We start from the raw sequence: 15,626 nt of genomic DNA on the forward strand, positions 1-15,626 counted from the left end.
GGTTGAGAAAAAAACTATCTTACTATGATCATCCTACTGGAAAATCTTATAACACTTTTGAAAAAAAACATGAAAGGGAAGTAGGGAACAACTATATCAAAAATTATAAATTTCACAGGAGAAAATTACCTTAAAGATGAAATTTCCTTATCTAATTTTCAATCATTTCTTTGATTCTTACATGTCCCCTATGACTTTTCTTTAAAAAAATGTCAAAAATGAAAAAGGAAATATGATTTCATGCATAAATTTTGGGATAAAGGGTATCTTCAACATTCTTCCCTCAGTGATAAAGTAAAATAATTTCTTCCCCTTGATTTCCACGCACAACTGCAAACTGATTCCAATATGACAAAGCCACTTGCTTAACATTCACTATCTCCATGCTTAAAAGAAAAGTGTTAATACTGGCTCTCTACTCTGGTTTAAAGTCCATCAATAAAATAATGGCTTTTTTTCGGTAACTAAAATAGGAGCTGAGCTGAAGCAGTGATTTCAAGAAAAGAACCTGTTACTCAAAATGGGATAGAAAGATAAATATAAACTTTACTATGCTGAGCGACTGCTCACTTCCCTTCAATGAACCAAAAATTTTAATATATATTTATTTATTTTTTTTTTTAGGGCTGTACTCGTAGCACATGGAGGTTCCCAGGCTAGGTCAAACAGAGCTACAGCTGTCGGCGTACACCACAGCCACAGCAACACAGGATCCAAGCTGTGTCTGCGACCTACACCACAGCTCATGACAATGCCAGATCCTTAACCCACTGAGCAAGGTGAGGGACTGAACCTGAGTCCTCATGGATGCTAGTCAGGTTCGTTACCACTGAGCCACAACAGGAACTCCCCAATGTAACAAAATTTTAGCACACACATACCTGTGGAACCCTCTGGTTCCTTTTAGGTGATCTTGTATTTATTTGTCTGTCATCTTCTTCAGAAAAGAGCCGACTTCGTTTTGAATTTCTGAAAGGCTATGAGAGAAATTTTTGTATTTAATGCAAAGACCAAACACTTCCCACTATTGTTCTAAAACATAACTCCTAACTTGGAAAATACAGCTAACTGTAAATTGTCAGCAGTATGGAAGGATGAAGAATGGGTAATACAAAGCACAGGAAGTCACTATAAATAATTTTAGATTTTAGAAAGTATAAAGACACGTATTTATTATGCAATTTTTTTGCAAATGAAACCTATCTGATAATTAAGACTAGAACCTAGTCTTCTTTGTACATTACACTGGTAATCTTGAATGCTGAAGACAGGAAAATTAAGTTCTGGAAATTCCAGTTCTCATTATGTTGGTGCTTGGATTAATACCAGTTGGGTATTTTACATGATATGTCTGTTGCATAGGGCTGGGCTAGGACAAAGTTACTAGATCACTTTAAAGAGTAAATCTAAATGTATATAATATTATAGTAGATCTGCTGTCAAAAATTGATGAATTTCCACCTGTAAGTAAAAATGTAAGATACCTACAACAGATCCTTGATAAGTGCTTGAAAGTATATCATACAATTAAGGATGTATAATATGAAGCATCTTCACAGTCCACCTCAGGTTCAGAGAATTTATTAATAGAGAAGGACAGAAATAATATCCCAATAGCACCATATCCTTTTTCAAATCCTTCTCCCACGTTTAAGATAGTTCCATGCCTAATCAGAAGCAGGTGCTTAGGGCTTGACAACATGTGGGAAGCATCTAAATGGATCGATCAAGGCTAAAGGTATGGACTCTTGAAATTGAACCCACTGAGAGCCTCAACACTGCATAGTCCTGAGAGGAAGTTCCCCTCCCCTGATTGTGGGCAGAGAGGAGGACAAGAATGACATGATAGACTCAATAAGGGTGTGGAGAGTCCTGCACATTCACTGTGGCCGGCTGCCCAGGCTACTGGGACAGCTACTGTGTAACCCAGCTCCAGGCTTGTTTCATAATTGACCTCTAAAATTTCCCAGCTACCTGGCTAGACAGGGGATGAAGAGAGGCCCCGAAAACTGTTAAGTTATGCCAATTATATGCTCATCTTTACATCTTACCTCTAAATGCACTTAGCCTTGGCCAACACAAGATTTCAATTATCTTTCCACTTATTTATATATGTTTTTGCAGGGACCAGAGCCACATACGATTTATTTTTAAAAAATCTACAGGAGTTCTGGTCATGGCTCAGTGGTTAACGAATCTGACTAGAGACCATGAAGTTTCGGGTTCAATCCCTGGCCTCGCTCTGTGGGTTAAGGTTCCGGCGTTGCTGTGAGCTGTGGTGTAGGTTGCAGACGCAGCTCAGCTCCTGCGTTGCCGTGGCTCTGGTGCAGGCTGGCAGCAACAGCTCTGATTAGACCCCTAGCCTAGGAACCTCCACATGCCGCGGGTGTGGCCCTAGAAAAGACAAAAAAAGAAAAAAAAATCTACTAAATTATTAAAAATCTATTAAAAAGTTAAGATTTTATTTTTAATTTTTTTATTTTAATTTTTTGTCTTTTTAGGGCTGCACCGAGGCATATGGAGTTCCCAGGCTAGGGGTCTAATCGGAGCTGTAGCCGCTGGCCTATGCCACAGCAATGCCAGATCCAATACACATCTGTGACCTACACCACAGGCTCACAGCAATGCTGGATCCTTAATCCACTGAGCAAGGCCAGGGATCGAACCTGCAACCTCAAGGATACTACTCAGATTCGTTTCCACTGAGCCACGACGGGAATTCCAAAAGATTTTAGGTTGTTGGAGTTTTTTGATGTTGCCTATTTAAAGAAACTACAGTTACTTTACAAATGCTTAATAATGACCAGTGTATCACAGGCTACAGATTATCTAAATATGATCAAATACTACTCAATGACAAAAAGACACAAATGCTTCAAGTTAGGGAAAAAACCTTGGAAAAATTTTACAGTGCTGTCTGAATGTGCACCTAACAATAATACAGACAATTTAGCTACCATATCCTAAAGTGTAACAAAAAAAAAAAAATGTAATTCCTTACCATTTCCACAGCAGAGGCTGTATTCCTGCCTTTCCAAACAGGTGTTTTTTGTAAAGAATTGTACTTTTCATTCCATGTGTTAGATAAGCTTCCCTCTGTAATAAATTATTATTATTAATGAGATTTAAGTTTAGTCCAAAGGATTTCATACCATAAACACTGCCTTTTTAATAACAGCAATATATCTGAAATATTTACCAATATAGAAAAAATATACTGACCATAATATTTTTAGTTTATTACAAAGAAAAATCTCTTCTGTATTTTTTCATCAAACTCTCTAAATAATTTGACAAGGCAATGCTATTCAAAAGTACTAAATTTTCATATTAAAACATGTGTGGCTTGTTTCGCTTTGGTTTTTAATAATTTCTCTATTCTAATTTATCAAGAAGTATCTCAGTATAATCTGATTGTAAACAGGCAAAGAAAAATGGAAAAACCTCCTTTAACCTTGAAATGTTTTTTTGCTTCAAAGTGTGAAGGCCTTGATATCTAACAATGAAATGTGTGGAGTTTCTGTTTTCCTTAATCAAAGGAACATTTTCAGAGTTGTCTGCAACCCTAAAAAAATCCAATCAATTAATTAAACATATTATCAAAATAAAAGTGAGGTTTATTTATTTATTTTTTTGGCCTGACCCACAGCATGTGGAAGTTCTTGGGCTGGGATCAAACCCATACCACAGCAGTGTCCTCAACCACGGCAGTGATGATGCTGAATCCTTAACTATTAGGCTACCAGGGAACTCCAAGGTGAGTTTATTTTTTATAAAAAGGATACGTTTACACAGAGATATGTTTACATATAGAAAACTGGAATGAATATACATAAGTTATTTTCATTTCTTTCTAATTACTCAACAACATTTTTCTAATTTTTTCCTATAAAAAGTTTATATCACTATATATATTTTTTAAAAAGAGACATGGCTTTAATATTGAGAAAAAATTAATGGAATATTTTTTCTTTCTTTTTTTTTAAATGATTTTTAGGAGTTCCCGTCATGGCGCAGCAGAAATGAATCCAGCTAGGAACCACGAGATTTCGGGTTTGATCCCTGGCCTCATTCAATGGGTTAAGGATCCAGCGGTGCCGTGAGCCAGTAGTGTAGGTCACAGATGCGTCTTGGATCTGGCATTGCTGTGATGTAGGCCGGTGGCTACAGCTCTGATTAGACCCTTAGCCTGGGAACTTCCATGTGCCATAGGTGTGGCCCTAAAAAGAAAAAAAAAATTATTTTTTCCATTATAACTGGTTTGCAGTGTTCTGTCGATTTCCTACCGTACAGCCAAGTGACCCAGTCACACATACATATACATTATTTTTCTCACATTATCCTCCATCCTAAGTGACTAGATATATTCTGGAATACTTTTTCAGACATATATTTAAAGAAGGAGAAAAGAAAAGAGATGGGATGGGGTTGATCCTGTTAGGCAAATAAGATAAACTAGGGTAATCCTGAAAGTTCAGTGTTCTCAAGCCAGAAGGACTTAATTTGGATGTACCCACCCCAAGTACAATACAGTAGCTTTAAAAACTAGAATGACTAATGAGGAGGCACAGTGGGTTAGGGATCCGGTGATATCACTGCAGTAGCTTGGGTCACCGGTGTGGCTCGGATTCCAGCCCTGGCCTGGGAAGTGCCACATGCCATGGGCATGGCCAAAAATAAAAATAAAAATGAAAATAAATAAATAAATAAAAGTACTAATGAAACTCTAAGAATATCTGGATTGGTTCTAAATTTACTTACCTAGTAGAATCTTGCTCCAGAAGTAAAATTTCATAATAAATTACATTAAGAGTGTTGATCTAATATACTTACAGAAAGAAATAGCAAGACTAAGGAACATGTCAATTTTTTCTCAGAAAAAGTACTTTCATTTTAAGAGACTTCATTCTTTTAAGAGACTTACATTATTACTTAGAAGAATTCTTAAAAAATAAACAATTATCTAAAAATCCAGCTTAGCCCAATTGTTAATAAGTGATTTAAATCTAGTAAAAAAAATGTCTGGAATGTTTAGTTAGAAAGTTCTTTAATCAATAATTCTAGGGGGAAAAAAACCAAGGGCCAATTCTCCATATGAATTTAAAGTTATCATCAGTGAAACCCAATATTTAAAAGCTATAATCAATCATAACACAGAAAAGAAAAATACTATATCCAAATTAATTTAATGAATTAAAGTCCTAATTTATGCTACACCTAAAGAATCATGCTGTGATTCTTACCTTTTAAACTGACAAGAGCTTTTGCTGAAGAGCCTGTAATTAAAACAAACCAGTGTTACTTCATAATCAAAATGAGAGAAAAAGAACTTGGTTGAGGGGTAAAAGTGATCCATTTAGTTTAGCAATGTTGAGTTTGAAGTGACAGTGGAATGTGCAATTAGAAATAGCTAGTGGGGGGTAGTTCTCGTCGTGGCTCAGTTTACGAACCCAACTAGTATCCATGAGGATGAGGGTTCGATCCCTGGCCTTGCTCAGTGGGTTAAGGATCCAGTGTTGCCATGAGCTGTGGTGTAGGTCACAGATGCGGCTCGGATCCCATGTTGCTGTGGCTGTGGTGTAGGCCGGCAGCTCTAGCTCTGATTCAGCTCCTAGCCTGGGAACCTCCTCCATATGCCGTGGGTGCAGCCCTAAAAAAAAGGCAAAAAAAAAAAGGAAGAAATAGCTAGTAGACAATTCATGCTATTGACCAGAACTCAGATAACATAAGGAAGAAACAGAGGCATTTGGGAGTCTTGTCTGAAGTTATGAGAACTTGAGAGCTTTCCAAAAGAGAAAAATGTAGAAAAGAAAGGAAAGAGAAGAGTAGGGGCAGAAGCAACTTGGGATCCTGATCCAGAAGTGTGCTGGAGAAAGAAGAGAGAAAGTGAACTGACATTTATTGAGGCAAAGATCAGAATTGGTAATAGAGTGGAGAATAAAGAAAATGGAAATGATACAGGGACTGTCGTAGCAGACAACAAGGCCCTTGGAAGTCTGGAATGGAGATATGTGCAACACTTAAAGATCCAAACTGGATTGGATTGGGGAGTTCAGAGCAGCCAAGAGGAGCTAGCATAAAGTTGGAGGGGTTCACTGACTAAAACATTAGTGTACGGCAGAATAACCAGGAAGCTCCTTAGACATGCACAATCTGTATGATTAATAAAGGTTCACAGGGGATTCTGCTGCAGGGAACACTCAGGCCCACTTTGAGAAACAGTGATCTGGTGTAAAGGTTTGAATCTATGGGTGAAAGGAAGCAGGAGAACTGACAGGGAAAGAAACTTTTATGAGAAAGGGAGAGCACTAAACTGAAAATCTCAGAGTTGGATATGTACACTGCAAAGAAGTTCAAACCATTTGAAAAATAATAAAGGATGATCTCTCTCACTTACATGGGACATCTAAAGAAACCAAAAAACTGCACCAAATTCCTAGATACAGAGAGCAAATTGGTTGATGCCAGAGGCAGGGGTGGGGAATGGGCAAAGGAGGTGAAGGAAGTCAGAAGGTACAAATTCCTGGGGATGTAACATGTGGCATGGAAACTAGAATTAACAATACTGCACTGTATATTTGAAAGTTGCCAACAGAGTAGATCTTAAAAATGCTCATCACAAGAAAAAAAAAATGTAACCATGTGGTGATAGGTGTTCATTAAACTTACTGTGGCAACTGTTTTGCAATATATACAAATATCAAATCATTACGTTGTACACCTGAAACTAAAACAATGTTGAAGTTCCTATTGTGGCTCATCAGGTTAAGGACCTATGTTGTCTTCAGGAGGATGTGGATTCCATCCTTAACCTGGGTTAAGGATCCTGCATTGCTGCAAAGCTGCAGTGTAGGTTGCAGATGCAGCTTGGGTCTGGTGTTGCTTTGGCTGTGGCGTAGGTTGCAGCTGCAGTTCCAATTTGATCCCTGGCCCAGGAATTCCCAAATGCCCCAGATGCAGCCCTAAAAAAAAAAAAAAGTAAAAAAATGAATACAAAGTTACATGTTAATTATATCTCAATAAAAGAAAATAAAGTAACAGGAAGAAATCCTTTTTATGCTCCAAAATAAAAATTATTCATAGAATTATCAACAAGCAAAATCTCCCCCCCCCTTTTTTTTTGGTCTTTTTGCCACTTCTTGGGCTGCTCCCGCAGCATATGGAGGTTCCCAGGCTAGGGGTCCAATCAGAGCTGTAGCCACCGGCCTACGCCAGAGCCGTAGCAATGCAGGATCCGAGCCGCGTCTGCAACCTACACCACAGCTCATGGCAACACTGGATCCTTAACCCACTGAGCAAGGCCAGAGATCAAACCCACAACCTCATGGTTCCTAGTCGGATTGGTTAACCACTGAGCCACTACGGGAACTCCAAAATCTCCCTTTTTAAATTTAAAAAACCGTTTAGAACACCACATTTTTTCTTTTACTATAGTCAAATTATTATTTATCATTCCTCATTTCAAAATGTGTTTTAATTTTAGAACCAGTTATTTCTCATCTCAGATACTGTGACATTAATGTATTTATTTATTTAGTCTTTTTAGGGCAGCACCTATGACATGTGGAGGTTCCCAGGCTAGGGCTCTAATCGGAGCTGTAGCTGCTGGCCTACACCAGAGCCATAGCATTGTCAGATCCAAGCCTTGTCTGTGACCTACACCACAGCTCACAGCAATGCCGGATCCTTAACCCACTGAGTGAGGCCAGGGATTGAACTTGCGTCCTCATGGATACCAGTCAGATTCATGTCCGCTGACAGGAACGCCTATTTATTTATTTATTTTGCTACACCCATTGCATGTTGAAGTTCCTGGGCCAGGGACTGAACCTGCACCATGGCGGTGACCTGAGCTGCTACAGTGAAAATGCCAGATCTTTAACCTGCTGTGCCACAAGAGAACACCTATCTGTCTATATTTGAAAAAATATAATCTAAGATCAAGCAGTAGTGATGTTATGTGAAAGACTGGCCAATTAATTATATGGAGAAAAGACAAATCTGTTAAATGGCTTGTTAAAAATGTCTATAAACATCTATAAGGGTCCAGTTCATTACGACATTTTGCAAAACACAAAAATAAATAAAGAATGATCTCAGGGAATAAAGTATGATAGAGGAACATGAACTAAATACAAAAATCAAAAAGACAGGTTAATCCTCCTTGGTGTTTAATAAAAGCAGTGATGATTTATAATTCATATAAATGGACAACAGACTTTAAATGAGAAATAACAGATAAAGTATCGCAGTTCTGGCTATGGAGTATTTTTACGCATCTCAGATTGCTAAACCTCAAATGACATCTCTGCAAGGCAGATCCAAAGTCTGTAGAAGAGATAAGCCACCAACATCAAAGTCACTCTTGCTTTCCCCTGACTCTCTTGCCTAGAGGTCAAGAATGTTTAACAGCTTCTATATGGCAAACTGAAGTTTAATGACCATAGGCAGTTAAGTCGTAGGGAGAAAAGTGGGGGATAGAGGCCGTACAGTCTTGCTAAAAAACCTCAAACAATGCAATACACCTGGGAAGCAGCAACAGTAGACAGGGCACACACCAACATAGCTACCAAGCAAACTGCGGTTCATTTGAATTAAAGCAGTAACCATTCCTGCATTCAATGGGCAGATGTAGAGTGTGGACTGCATCCTTGCGCCTGCTCTAGGCACCGGGGATACTGACAGCACAAAAACAAAGGTGATGCTCCTGATGCTCCCCTGGAATTCACCTGCTAGTGAGGGGACACAAACACCTATCAAAGGATGATAAGTACTACTGGGAAAAAAAAAAAAAAAGGCAGGATAATAAGGATAGGGAGTGTGGAATGGGGGCTGGTGGAAGGAAGAGTATTTTTCTCTAAGATGCTCACAATTAGCTTCTCTGAACGGTGCTATCTGAACACAGATCTGAAGGAAGAGATATGAGTTATTAAGGATATTCATTCCTGCACCATGAAGGGGGACTAAATCTTGCAGTTTCTGACCCAGCACCTTTAACCTTCTTCCTTTCTTGAGAGGTAGTATAGTTAACCATCTGGTTAAGAACACAGATGGAGACTAGCTGTGTTTGAATCTTGGTTCTGCCATATTCTTACTGTGTTATCTTAAGCAAGTTACTTAACCTCTCTAGCTACTTATTCTTCTTTTGTAAAATGGGGATTAAATGAGTTCGCATATCTAAAAGTTAGCATATGCACAAAAAATGCATATAATACATGACTCATATCATGCTTGTTGTTAGTATTACTTTGATCAATCAATAAAAACTTAGGCTAAGAACATTATTTTCAGGCAGGTGAATGCAATTAAGTTAGAATCCTGCTTTAACTGGATATGTTCATTCATTCAACATATATTCACTGAATACCTGCCAGAGCACTATTCTGGGGACTGGGGCTAACTGAGGGAAGAGATAGACAAAGCCTCTGTTCTCAGGAGCTTACACTGTAGTGGGACCAGATACACAATAAATAAGTACATCAAAAGACAACTACACAGACAGCAGTGTAAACAAACAAGGTTTGGCAGCAGGAAACAAACAAGAGAACTCAGTGCAGGGAGTATCCTAAACATAGGGTACTTAGGGAAGGCTTCTCTGAGGAGGTAACATCTGAAAAGAGCCAGCCAGGAGAGAAGAGGAAGTCAAAGCAACGAGTCAGGGAAGAAAAAACAGCTGGTAAAAAGAGCCCTGAGGTAGAGCATTTAGAATATTCAAGGAAGGGTAGGGGGCATTGTACTGGAGGAGATGCTGGCAAGCGAAGGGTGATATGAAAAAAGGTCAGGAAAGTAAGCCAGCTGTTATGCATGGAACTAGAACACAAGCATGAAATAAAATAGAAATGGTACCTGCTCTGGTGGGGCTTCTAACCAAAGCTAGGCAAACAGTCACAGTAACAAACGTAAAGCTGCAACTGTGACAGCTGCCACCAAGAAATTGTACAGTGGTATGAAAAGTTTTAATAAGAAGATGTAATATTTGTCAGGGAGGACAGAAGCTTAAAATGAGATCCAAAGGATAAACAGAAGTTAACTGGAAGTGAGGGGAAGAAAGAGCATTCCACGTAGAGAGAACAGCATGTGCAAAGGCCCTGCAAAGAAGAAAGCTGGGGAGCACAGGGGATGAAAAAGGTCCAGTTTAGCTCAAAGGGTAGAATGAGAGGAACAGTGGTACAAAATGAAGATGGAGAGGTGGGGAATGGCCAGATCACAAAGGGTCTTGTAGTTAGTAAAATGTTTTCAGCAATAGGATGACATATATACATTTTGAAAGGCTGCATGAGGGGTGGGGGTGCATTAACCGGAGGCTAAAGTGATTAGTGCAGAAGAGATGGTGACAGCTTGGGCTAGGATGAAGGCGAGAAGTAGATAAAACAGACTTTTAGAAGGTAAAAGTTACAAGATTTAGTAAAGGCTTAAATATGGGAAGTGTGAAAGATAATCTCTATTTAGGTTTCAGATGAATGAATAGTGGAGCCATTCATTTCAACAGGAACTACTGGGAATACCTTGGTACTGGGGTAGGATTATGAGCTAGATCTTGAACCCATAAAGTCTGAAGGGCTTCTGAGGCACCTACGAGGAGATGTGAAATAGGCAAGAGGTATTAAGCCCAGAAGCCCAGAGGAAAGATAGGGGCTGAAGACCGTGTTGGTTACCTCATTAGTAAGAGTACTTACCTCAACTGGAATGAGGATTAAACAAATAAATGCATTAGACATGCTTTACACAGCATCTGGTTCACAGTGATAAATAAATGCTAGCTTTTATTATTGATGATGTTATAATCGTTACTGGATAATTTATAAGCTACCCCTCTTGACTAAAATTGGCAAAGAAATATACTGCTACTGGTAGCATCAAACTGAAATCACTCTCCCTTTTCAAGACTGCTCCAGTTTCCTTAACTATGCTTCTAACTCTACATTCAATTCCATATAAATTATTTATATATACCTGACCTGTGGCACTCTGACAAACCAGGTAAAGCAATCCCTGCTTTCAAAAGGCGTGGCCAAGCTAAACAAGACAAATATCCAAGCTAAGGTGCACGCCCACACACGCCCCAGTGCACCAGAGATGTCACAAGTATAAACGATTATGACATATAGTTTCAGAGTGTAGCTGGAATTTGAACCCTAATATGAGTCCCAAGTGACTACAAAGAACCATAGCAAGTCCTCGATCAATGTTTACTGATAATGAGCAAATATTCTAAATGACAGCAAATATTCTAAATCAGTTTACTGATAATGAGCAAATATTCTAAATGATAAAAGATATTTTATCACCTCTTGGAAGTCCCAGGGGGACTGGGACTTCCAAGAGGTGATAAAATATCTCTATGACAAAGAGAGCAAGGATTTCCAGCTAACAACCACACTGTCTTTAGTAGGCCCACCTTTATTTAGGAGCATCCTGAATCACAATCAATTGCATTCTTCAAGAAACAATAAAATTCATTGACAGTCTGTAGTTGTGCCTCGTCCAATACAGTAGCCACGAGCCACACCTGACTATTTAAACTTAAATGAACAAAAATCAAGTGAAATTTAAAATGCAGTTCCTGGAGTTCCCGTCGTGGCGCAGTGGTTAACGAATCCGACTAGGAACCATGAGGGTGCAGGTTTGGTCCCTGGCTTGCTCAGTGGGTTAACGATCCGGCGTTGCCGTGAGCTGTGGTGTAGGTTGCAGACGCGGCTCGGATCCCGCGTTGCTGTGGCTCTGGTGTAGGCCGGTGGCTACAGCTCCGATTGGACCCCTTGCCTGGGAATCTCCATATGCCGCGGGAGCGGCCCAAGAAATAGCAAAAATAAATAAATAAATAAATAAAATGCAGTTCCTTAAGTCACTCTAGCCACGAGTGAAGAGTTCCACTGCCGCATGTGGCTAGTGGCTATTCTACCGGATGTGGCAAAATAGAACATTTCCATCACTGAGAAAGTTCTATTGGAATTCAGCACTGGCCTAGAGCAAATTTAAAACACGAACTCTCTTAATACAACTTTTCACCAGTTTGGCAACTTGAACTTGCAACTTTATAACACATTAAGAATATAATGACCTCAGCAAGGAATAAACAGAATTGGCTGTACGCAGTTCTCATTTTTAAAGTGTCTTGCACAGATTTAACAGGGATCGACCTTTTTGTTTTTATTATACTAAAACTCTCACAAAAGATGTGTATACATAAACTGAATAGCAAGTGTGGCTCAGGAACCCTTTTGTCATTAATTAAACGATTTGCCTTTTGATATAGTTTATACGATATTGTAAATTACAAATTAAGTTCTATTGCACTTACACTACCGGATTAGTGCTTTTACTTCCTAAATACACGGGAACATCCATGTCTGAGATGGCAGGATGAATAAACATGGTTAAGTGAGGCAATGCACAAGGGGTGTCAGGGAGAGGGCTGTATATGCCTGCTGGGATGGTCACATCCATGCATCAAGGTACCCCCATGATTCTTAAGACACAAACGCACAGAAGAAAGTCAGTGGGATGGGGGCCACCTGAACACGTGTGTACCCAGGATGGATTACCTCTGGAAAGATCCACAGCCACCTGTGGTCCCAGGGGAAGGGGCCAGCCCTTTGACACGGAAACACTTCCAGGGGTGGACACACCGGAGGAGGGAAGGCGAAGGCGGTGATGATCACAAGTGCCTGCAGCGGCAGGAACTGTGACAGGACAGGATCCGAGGCCAGGGCAAGACGAAGGGCCGTGACCACCCCCTCCCCAGCCGGAGCCCGGCCCGGCCCCCGGACGGGCGGGTTACATAACCCCGCCAGGCGTCCCTCCGCGCCGGGCGAGCGGTGCAGGCGGCGAGAACGGCCCCCGCGGCTGGTGGCCGCTCTTCCCCCACCGCGGCCAGGGGCCCCGCGTCGGGCCAGGGGAGCAGCCACCGCCTCCGCCCGACAAGGGCTGGGCCCCCGGGCTTTCGGTTTCCGGCCCTGGCGCTCACACAACCCCAGAAACCAACACTCAAGACACCATAACAAAGGCGGCGACGCGGCGGCAACACCGGGGTGGGAGGACTCGGGGACCACGGCGGGGCTGGCAGTCAGCCCACCTGCCCCGCGGAGGGTAGGGCCGCCTGTCCGGGCCGATGCAGCCCAGGGGCAGGCGGCCGGCGGGAGGAGGGGGGGTGCTTTGAGGTGCTACTCACTCTCGTCAGGCAACTGGTCGAGCTCCGCCATCTTGAACGAGCCGCGCCGCTTTTTCAAAGGCTGCCCGCCGCGGTGCATTGTGGGGCGGAGACTGTCTTTGCGAGGGAGGTTCGAATGCGGAGCTCGCCGCCCGCGGCGGGGCGCCGCGCTACTCCCGCCGCGGCGGGCTGAGGCGGGCGGGGCTCTGCCCGAGCCCGCCCGGGGAAGGGGTGCCACGGAGGAGGGCCGCGCCTCGCCCCTCCGCCCCCGCTCCCGGCCCGGCCGGCAATAAGGGGAGGGAGGCCGCACCGCCAGGCCCGTCTCGCGCCGCCCCTGCCTGGGCCCGGCGCTGGAGCGCGGGGGGAGCGGGAGGAGCGGTGCGAGCTGCCGAGTCCCGCCCGGCCCCGCTCCCGGCGCGCGTTTCGCGTCTCGAGCTGCAGCTGCGGGAACTGCAGGCTGTTTGTTCCGAGTGGGGAAAGGGAGGGAAGAGGGGAGGCAGGCCCCGGCCGGCTGAGGGGGGCGGGAGGCTGCACCTGTGGGCCCGGCGCGGGGAGAAGCCCCCGGTTCTTGGCCGCATTGCCGGAGGCGGCTGTACTCGAAGTAAAATTTTCACGGCTCCCCGAGCCCACGTTTCTCCGGCATCTCCATCCCTCCCTTCTCCGGAGAGCTGGGGGAGGAGGGCCGGGGAGGAGGGCTCAGGCCGCGGCTGCCCCACAGCTTGCCCGCCCGGGACTCGGCTCCGGGTGCCCCTCGCGAGCCGGGATACCCCTCCGGAACGTCGACACCCGAGTTGTGCGTGGAGCTTGGAGGGGAGACCTTGAAAGGTCATAAAGTTAGTCTTTGAGCTCGGCGGCCAGAGAACTGTTTTGCTGAGCTCTTTCATCCGTTCACAGTAGACGCTGCAGTGAGCTGGGAGAGGATTACAGAACCAGAAGCAGGAGACTTGATGAGGATACAGGCAGAACCCAGCAGTGATACTTGAAGATGATGAAGTACCCTGATCGACATGTTTTGAGAACCCTGAATGAGAATTCAATCAGTTTTCAAAGAAGCCCAGGGAAAGATTTCACAATTCCTGTCTATAATACTGTCCAATAATCAACCTCTCTTGCTTTTCAACAGTGCATCTAACAAATGTTATTAAGCTCCAGTCCTTTCTCTCCAGGGCTGGGGTGGGCGGGATGGGATAGTTAAGCAATGAGAATACAGCAGGGGTAAATTCCAGAAACTAAAAAGTTAAAAGCTGGTTGTTTGAGATGACAGCAAGACAGGCCAGCCCAGGCCAAGGAGCTAGACTTGCTAAGAGCCCTGGAGCAGTGGAGAGGTCGGGTTTTCAAGTATAGAGCTGGCATGTTTCCATCTGTGTTGTAGAACCAAAGTATGGGAAATGGATTGGAGTGTGATAGGATGAGAGTCCTGGAAACTAGTCAGGAGGAAGCTTGTTGGAGCAGGCAGGCAAAGGGGAGCTGTCTGTACCAGACGTTCAGAGGGTGGACTTGAACCCTAAGGCCTGGTTGGAATTCTGGCTGCTAGTTGTATTATCAGGCATGTTTGTTTCTTAATCCTCTGTGCCTCAGTGTAAAATGCAGATATTAACAGGGCTGTTTTGAAGATAAATGACTTGATAAACATAAAGACCTTATAATAGTTCCTAGAACACATTTTGGCTCAAATGTTAGCCGTTATCACCAACCCTTTGGAATAGGGAGCACCCCTGGATGCCAGCTTTGTGCCTTGGGTAACTGGATGGTGCCACTTGCTGAGGTAGGAGGTGAAGTATGGTGTGAAGGGGGTGTGTGAAAAATTCAATTTTACAAAGTAATCCTTCCTTCATAGTGAACTTAACCCTTCCTGTGCCTTTTAATCATATTCTGATCTCCCTTCCAAGAAGATTAAAAACCACTGATCCCTGTGGGGCACATCCTGTCAATTTGGAGATCATTTCAAAAAAGTCAACCCTCTGAGAATGAAAGAAGAGAAATAAATGAACTGAGATAAGCTAGAGGAGTGGGAGAAGTAAAAATTTTGTAAATGTAACCCACAGTCAAGGTACCATTAGACCAAGGCAAACCAGGTTTTATCTTCAGACAGTTTTCACACATACACAATAGTGGGTCTGCTGTTTAAAACAAATATTTTTAGGCTATTTCTCTGATAATCTGCATTTTAAACAAGAACCCTAAATGGATCTTCTCACAGTCTGAAACCTGAAGCTGTTTCCTACTCTCAGATCTACCATTTATTAGCTGTGTGACTGCAAACAAGGCGCTTAACTGTATATACATTTTTGGCCACGCCCATGGCATGTAGAAGTTCCTGGGCCAAACCTGTGCCACAACAGTGACCCCAGCCACTGCAGTGACAACACCAGATCCTTAACCCACTGTGCCACTCGGGGCTCCTTAACTATATTCTTTTCAGTGAGCTTATTTATTGGATATTTATGAAAGAGATTTTATAATCATTGGTTTACTT

General features: G+C 42.6%; 1 protein-coding gene across 1 annotated transcript in view; it reads right to left on the bottom strand.

Annotated features, from left to right (window-relative positions):
- Positions 1 to 13,318, bottom strand: part of LIN9 (lin-9 DREAM MuvB core complex component) — a 75,597-nt gene extending 62,279 nt beyond the window's left edge. Inside the window, exons 1-4 of the mRNA XM_047755240.1 lie at positions 13,172 to 13,318; positions 5,244 to 5,276; positions 3,002 to 3,096; positions 882 to 977 (exon numbers count right to left, since the gene is read on the bottom strand). Of these exons, the coding sequence (XP_047611196.1) occupies positions 882 to 977; positions 3,002 to 3,096; positions 5,244 to 5,276; positions 13,172 to 13,250 (303 nt within the window). The 5' untranslated portion in view covers positions 13,251 to 13,318. The remainder of the gene's footprint in view (positions 1 to 881; positions 978 to 3,001; positions 3,097 to 5,243; positions 5,277 to 13,171) is intronic.
- Positions 13,319 to 15,626: the final 2,308 nt, after the last annotated feature.

Source organism: Phacochoerus africanus, chromosome 12, assembly GCF_016906955.1.
Source record: "Phacochoerus africanus isolate WHEZ1 chromosome 12, ROS_Pafr_v1, whole genome shotgun sequence".
Classification (NCBI taxonomy): Eukaryota; Metazoa; Chordata; class Mammalia; order Artiodactyla; family Suidae; genus Phacochoerus; species Phacochoerus africanus.